General features: G+C 60.6%; 2 protein-coding genes across 3 annotated transcripts in view; one reads left to right on the top strand and one right to left on the bottom strand.

Annotated features, from left to right (window-relative positions):
* LOC102239816 (neuron-specific protein family member 1) overlaps positions 1 to 5,415 on the top strand; it is a 21,945-nt gene extending 16,530 nt beyond the window's left edge. Inside the window, exon 4 of the mRNA XM_005866141.2 lies at positions 4,073 to 5,415. Within this exon, the coding sequence (XP_005866203.1) occupies positions 4,073 to 4,273 (201 nt within the window). The 3' untranslated portion in view covers positions 4,274 to 5,415. The remainder of the gene's footprint in view (positions 1 to 4,072) is intronic.
* A 321-nt stretch (positions 5,416 to 5,736) lies between these two features.
* Positions 5,737 to 7,119, bottom strand: part of STX18 (syntaxin 18) — an 80,050-nt gene continuing 78,667 nt past the window's right edge. For both annotated transcript variants that reach the window (XM_005866139.2, XM_005866140.2), the window contains 2 exons: positions 7,017 to 7,097; positions 5,737 to 6,403 (listed from right to left, as the gene is read on the bottom strand). In XM_005866139.2, coding sequence (XP_005866201.1) covers positions 6,308 to 6,403; positions 7,017 to 7,097 — 177 coding nt within the window. In that variant the 3' untranslated portion in view covers positions 5,737 to 6,307. The remainder of the gene's footprint in view (positions 6,404 to 7,016; positions 7,098 to 7,119) is intronic.

The following is a 7,119-nucleotide window of genomic DNA, read 5'->3' as shown; positions in this document are numbered from 1 at the left end:
TGGGGGCAGGGCGGGCGGGACCTGGGGGAGGAGACTCCTGGGAGGCCTCAGAAAGGGAGGGCACGCTGAGGGTGTGGGGAAGCTGAGGCCCAGAGAGGGAGGCTGCCCACGGCCACGGGGATGTGGGAGTGGGGCTGGCACAGAAGGGCTCCGACTGCGTCTGTGTCGGCCACGCTCCTGGGTGCTCACGGTGCTGGTGTGGTGCCTCCTTCCACAACGCTGGTGTGTGGCACCCAGTATGCCGACATCACAGCAGGAGGGCCCAGCACACACACGGTCACTTGGGTCTGGGTGTCGCTGACGCTGATGTGAGGGATGCAGGGCCCTTGCCCAGGTAGCAGGCCAGGCTGGACCAGGTTCCTGGCCCCGCCCTGTCCCTGTCCCCGCACCCTTCCTCCTCCACAGCGCTGTGCACTGTGCTGCACTGCCCATACTATGGACTCCATAGGGCCACACGCGCCCTTCCCCTTTCGGCACTGGTCCCTGCCTGCCTGCCTGGGCTGGGCCGGCTGCTGTCCCAGGTGCTGAACACAGCAGGCGCCCATGGGGAAGGAGCCTGCACGAGGCTCCCTGACTCTCCCAAGAACGGACAGGGTTGTAAGTGAGTGACAGGGTTGTAAGCATTGGAAAACGCAAAGCAAAGCAGTATTGGGGCGCTTGCTTCTAGAACGGGTCACCTTTGAGCAAGGCTTGCAGGAGGCTTGGGAGGGAGACATGGAGGGACCCAGGGAAGCGCCGCCAGGCAGGGTTGAACATATGGTGGGGGAGGGGGGGAATCCCTGTCCATGCCCTGGGCCGGGGCTGAGTTTATAGTCTGTCTGGAGGCTCAGAAGCCTCCCTGGTTTAAAGCAGGGGTGGGGGCCGGAGCCAGTTTGGCTCAGTGGATAGAGCGTCGGCCTGGTGACTGAAGGGTCCCAGTTGCGGTTCCAGTCAAGGGCACATGCCCGGGTTGTGGGCTTGATCCCCAGTGTGGGGCGTGCAGGAGGCAGCTGAACAGACTCTCTCTCATTGATGTTTCTGTTTCTCTCTCCCCTCCCTTCCTCTCTGAAATTAATAAAAATATATTAAAAAAAAAAAAAGCAGGGGTGGGGAACATCAACACAGGCCATTTTTCTCTCTCCCCTCCCTTCCTCTCTGAAATTAATAAAAATATATTTAAAAAAAAAAGCAGGGGTGGGGAACATCAACTCATAGGCCATATAAGGCCCGAAAAATTGTTTGGTCTGGCCCTGCCAAGGCATTAGGGTCAGTTAATTAAATGTTTGACCAACTACAGCAGGCTGCTTTTTAAGTTGATGATTGTGTATGGCCTGAGGATGATGTTATAAATATCCAAACGGCCCTCGACAGAAAAAGGTTCCCCACCTCATTTAAAGGCAGTTGTGAGGAGGGAAGGCTGGCCTGACCCACGAGCAGGTGAGCAGACCTTGCAGGCTGAACCGGTAGATGGGGGAGGAGCAGCCCACACAGGTGACGGCAGGACGTGCTGGGGCCAGACTGGGGTGCCAGGCAGAGGTCCCTGGAGGAGGGGACGTGACGGGTGGTCCCTCGGCGACAGGAGGCAGCGAGGTGACCTGGGGGGCTGCTGCTGTGGACCAGGAGATGAGGGTCTGGACTGGTCGTGTGCTGGGCACAGGGGAGACTCACGTCACATGGGACTGGACGGAATCTGGGGGGCAGGGGAGGGCAGGAGGTGGCACGTGGTCAGAGCTGGCGACTCAGAGGGCCGATGTCATGGAGGGCAGAGATCCCACAGGAGCCATGGCCTAGGGGACCCCGTGCACAGAGGACGGCCAGTCCCCAACCAGACAGACGGCTCACAGATAGGACAGCAGCCCACCAGGGCGTCTGGGTCTCCTTTCTGCTCATTCTCCCTGGGGCTGGGACACTCCCTGCCGGGGGAGGGGCAGACCCCTGCGTGGCCCCGTCTGCTGGGTGCTGCCCGGTGATGCTGGCGCACAGTCAGCCCTGGGCGCGTGGCGGCAGCCCTGAGGGGTTGTTCTGCAGCTGTCTCGAGACTGGCATTTTCCACTGGCATCTCATGGGGAGGTGCCTTCCTGGAGAACGCGGCCGGGGGGCCGGGAGCTGCTGGTTGAGCCCCGTGCCCTTGGTAAAGCTGGAGAAGGGGAGGGGTGAGTGTTGGAGAAAGACCCTTCTGCCCCTTCCTGCATGTTTGAGTGCAGGCTTCCCAGGGCCTTTGCCCCAGATCTCTGAGGGCTGCCAGACACTTACCACAGGAGGACACCGGCAGATGGTCGCGGTGCCCCCGGCCACGCCCTGTGGCCATCCTTACGCTCAGCATCTATTTCCTGAGTGTGGTCTCCTGTGGTGCTGGGAGTACCGTGTGGGCGGGTCAGCCTGGGCTCACCTCACAGCAGCAGCAAATACCGACAGCTTGGAAACTACTGCGTGTTAGGACGCAGAGAAACCTGGTGACCCTGAGCCTGGGCACCTCTTCCCTGTAGGGGACCACAGGGCTGAGGGCTGGGACCTGAGGAGGAGCCCCTTTGACCGACTGGTGAGGACGCTCTGGGCTGAGCCTGCCGACCCCCAGCCCCAAGGGCACAGCAGAGCTGGAGGCGGGGGACCCTAGGCAGGCGCTGTGCTCTGGGCCTGGGGAGGAAGGTCCTGCTGAGCAGGCCTCTCCAGGTGACCCCAGCCACGTGTCTGAGGATGTATGGGGGTGTGGCCAGGGGGTGTGGGGGGGCAGGTTTCCCCGGTTCCCTTTGATCCCAGTTGCACAGACCGGCTTCAGAGACAACAGGGACATGGCCCAGCCCCACACATTTACTTCTGCTCTGTCCGTGGCCACACGAGCTTTCTCTTGGTGGAACTCGCGTGTGCGGGGCTGCTGAGAACACGCTTCCTTGGGTGACCTCGCTGGTCCAGGCCCGGGCTGCCTCCCAGCATTTTCTTCTTGCAGCTCCGTGGTGTGGGCCGCACCCTGCCTTTGCCGGTTCCTTGGTCCCTCCGGGAAGTAGCTGCTGGCCCCACCCTGGGCGCTTGGCAGCCCCGCTCGCTGCTCAGCGGGTATTGCCCACCTCAGGTGGTCTTGTGGACCCTTGTGCAGGGAGCGGCAGGTGGAGGACAGAGTGAGGGAGGTGGCAGTGCAGGCTGGGCACCACCGGAGCCCCCTGGGGCGGTGTGCTGCACTTCCCGGAGCCCCGCATGGCCGGGGTCAGGACGCATGGATGGGGAAAGGGCTTCACTCCGAGGTGCGCCTTGCGGCTCTTTATCTGTCCTGTCCACCGTGGACCGTGGCCATGCCTGGCTTCCTCCCCGAGCTGCGGTGCCCTGACCTTAGTCCTCGCAGCACCTGGGAGGCGTGACTCATAGCCCGTGTTAAAAGGAGGGAGCAGAGGCTCAGAACGTGACCTGGAAACGCGCAGGCCTGTCTCCAGAGCTGGCGTCTCCCAGCTTCCAGCCCCGCCCGCTGGGCGATGCACACACTGCCTTTGCCGGTTCCTTGGTCCCTCCGGGAAGTAGCTGCTCACGGAGGAGCCCGATCTCCCGCAAAATGTCCGGAGAGCAACATTCCACACGTGACCTGCTCTGTCGGGACAGCCTCTTCCCCGTCAGGGGAGTTTCCGGGACAGCCCTCCTCCGCCCCGTGTCCTCTTGAGGTCCGGGTGGCTTCCTGCTGTGCTGTGGACGGCAGGTCACACTCCCACTGCCCAGCGGGGCCTGCAGGTGTGGCTCCCAGTACTTTCCCTTCGGTCCCTTTCCTCCTTCTCTCGCTCTCGCCACACCTCCCCCCTCCCCTTCCCCACCTTCCTGCCAGAGGTCTCCTTTGCTTGCAAGCACCCCCACACCCCCCAGGCTGCTGAGAGCCCAGCTGTTTGGATGCTGTTCCTGGTGGATGTGTCAAAGGTTTGTTGTTTTCCAGATTTAAGATACATGACAACTAGTGTAAGATCTTCCATGAAGTGGGAGGGCCTGTCTCCCAGTGACACACGCCCCGGGGGCCCCCGCACCTCGGTCCTGCCTGTTAAGTCAGCTGTCACATGGTGACTCGGGGCTGCACGCCCTGGCCCCTCCGCGTCTATGTGGCTCAGCGCCTCTTGTCTTGCAGAACACCCAGTGCATCCCCAACGGCCTGGCGGCCTACTACGCGGAGCAGGACCCGCACTCCCCGGACAAGTTCTACGCGGTGGTGAACCACTACAACCTGGCCAAGCAGAGCATCACCCGCTCCGTGTCGCCCTGGATGTCTGTGCTGTCGGAGGAGAAGCTGTCGGAGCAGGAGACCGAGGCCGCGGAGAAGGCAGCCTAGCGGGTGGGCAGTTCCTGCCAGGGGGCCACCTGAAGGCGACAGAGGGACTCAGAGGGACATTCCATTAAATATAATTACCGGTAATTTAGAGGTTACTCATTATGGTGCAACCGCTTCCGTCTGCTAATGCTGCTTTGCAAATATAACTTGCAGCCCACCCCGGGCATCCCCGGCGTGTGCCGCGCTGCCTGGAGGGCTGGCGCCACTTTCCGCGGGAGGAGCCTTCACGTAGCTGCTGCGCTGCGACTTATTGGATGTGGCCAAAAACAAATTTACACGGGACATGCGAGGGGTTTGGATTTCAGACAAATAATGCATTTGTGGAATTTTTTTTTTAATCCTCACCTGAGGATATGCTTTTTTAAATTGATTTTTAGAGTGAGAGAGAGAAGCATCGATGTGAGGCAGAAACATGGATCAGTGTCCTCTAGTGCTCGCCCTGGACGGGATCAAACCTGCAGCCTGCTGGTGTGCGGGCTGACGCTCCAACCCACTGAGCCACCTGGCCAGGGCTGGCATTTCTTCTTTTAACACCTGGCTGTTTGGGACCTAATGCTCCAGCCACTCAGAGCAAGCTGTGCTCCCGCTCCCGTCAGACGGCACCAGTGCCGAGCCGTGCAGAGGACGTGTGCCACCAGGTCACTGTCAGGCCCGGTTTTGCTCGAGTGCATGTCATTGAGTCAGTGGTGGGGAGGGGCCTCGGGAAGGGGTGACCTGGGCCCGGGCTGCAGAGCGCCCTGTCCCTGTCATAGTCCTGCTTGTGATGTGTTGAACAGGAACGCAGCCCACTGGCCCCCTGATCACTTCTGTCATGAATACTCGCGCACCAACGGCCCTATTGGCAAGTTAGTTTTTAAACAGATAGTTGGGTGGGAAAAGTGAAAGTGTCATTGCTGGAGGCCAGGGCACTGTAACTTAATTTTGTGAAACAGATGTAACTCCTTCGAAGTCAGAAGCAGGCAGGAAAGGCTGGGGCGGGGCTGGGCGGCACCTCGCAAGTCCAGTTATGACATTTCAACTCACAACCTTTGTAAGAATGTTGTTTCAACCGAATCTTGACATTAAAGTATATGTTTATAAACTGCCAGTTAGATAAGTAAGTGTGTAAGACAATTAAATAGAACTAAGACATTCAGCCATTCCTTCCATGTTACTTGAATGTGTCGTTTCTGGTGGACGTGTCACAGGTGCCGTTTTTAGTGGATCAGAAATAAATGACCGTGAGACCTGCTGCGAGCACATGGCTTCCTGAGGTGCGCGCTGACGCAGACGCTGTCTCACCAAGCGTGTTGGGAAAAACCGTGCCTGGAAAGGGCCTGCACCCACAGGGCAATGGCGTGTGCTGCCTCGCGTGCTGCGGAGCTGTGGGGGTGCCCACGCTTGCACACACAGTGATGACCACGGGGGCAAAGGGTTCCCACACCTGCTATCTGTGGGCAAGTTCACGGGCCGAGGCAGCCCAGTTGCAGTTTCGAGTAGAAGGACTTTATTGGTTGTAGTTCATTTACATAGAGAACACGAGGGTCCCTGAGACTGCCCAGCAGACTGCACAGCACGCATTTCACAGGCCCAGGGCCCCAGGACGCTGTGTGCAGATGCGGCTCCAGCCCGTGCGGCCATTATTGACGGTGCCATCACGTCTCCTAGGGCGTCGATGCACAGCGAGAGCAGCAGGCCCGGGCTCTGGGGCCCGTCCCTTCTCTGAACAAAAGCTCCTTGGGCCCCAGCGGCAGGAAGTCAGGCTGTGCCTCCTCTGAGCCCCGAGATGCTGGTGGAGGAGACCTGCGGTGCCCTCCGGGCGCAGCCCCTCCACAGCTGCCTCCTGCTAGACAGGATAACAGCCCCTCCCATTTCCCCATCTGCCTCGTGTTCATTGTTGTCTCGTTCAGCTACTAAATGGGCTTAAAACTCCAGGTTGGTTTGTGTCCCGTTAGTGGAGCGTGTGTCTCTCAGCGCCGCCCGCTGTGGTCAAACCTGGTCAGGACCGACCACAGGCCTACGCGGAGGCCAGGCCTGCGCGCTGCCGGAGCGGGACTAGCTGTCGTACCAGTCGAGGAAGAGCAGGGAGAAGGAGCACATCACCAGGAAGAAGAGCACCCACACGCGGAAGCCCGCGTTGTTCTTGATGGCCTGGGGACAGAGACAGGCGTTTCCTGGGTTCCGGGCGCAGGGCCCGGGGCTCATGGACCGCATCCCTCCTCCCCACCCCATGGCTGACTGTCCAGCCTGTGCTTACCCTGAACGGGCGGCTAATGATGAAGCAAAACCAAAAGGTCGGTTTAAACCCAAGAGAAGACAGGGCGGCCCCTCCCTCCCTGGTCGCCATCACCCTGAGGTCCTGCACAACCTCCTGGGGACCCGCCCCCGGAGACGGCCTCTGTGCCAGGGTTGAGACTGAAGGCTCAGACTCAGGGCACCCGCTCCTGGCTGGGGTCCCAGCGATGGAAGGGCGTGGCCTCGGAGCAGTCCCAGGCCAGCTCAAACCCCAGCCATACTCCTGACAAGGTCCCTCCACATCGGCCTGGGGCCTCCATGCACAGCGCCAGCTCTGCCCCTTGTGGGGGTCTGACACGTTTCTCCAGGAGCACCACCTCTGGTTCAGGGAGCGGGTCAGGCCCTTGTGGGAGCACCCACGCTCCTCTGGGTAGCAGGGGGCCCTGGGCGGCGAGGTCAGCAGCCCTGCCGGAGGCTAATGCTGCTGCCGACCATGTTGTGCCGATCAGACTGGGCCTGGAGCACCCACCTCTCTGATGTCCTCGTTGCCCTCCTTGATGTTCTCAGTGGCGCCCACGACCAGCTGGTGGATGCTGTCAATCTCTGCTTCCTGGAGGACAGGGGATGAGCAC

The sequence above is a fragment of the Myotis brandtii genome, unplaced genomic scaffold (assembly GCF_000412655.1).
Source record: "Myotis brandtii unplaced genomic scaffold, ASM41265v1 scaffold223, whole genome shotgun sequence".
NCBI lineage: Eukaryota > Metazoa > Chordata > Mammalia > Chiroptera > Vespertilionidae > Myotis > Myotis brandtii.
Note: the sequence above shows the minus strand (reverse complement) of the source record. Positions and strands in the feature narration are given on the sequence as shown.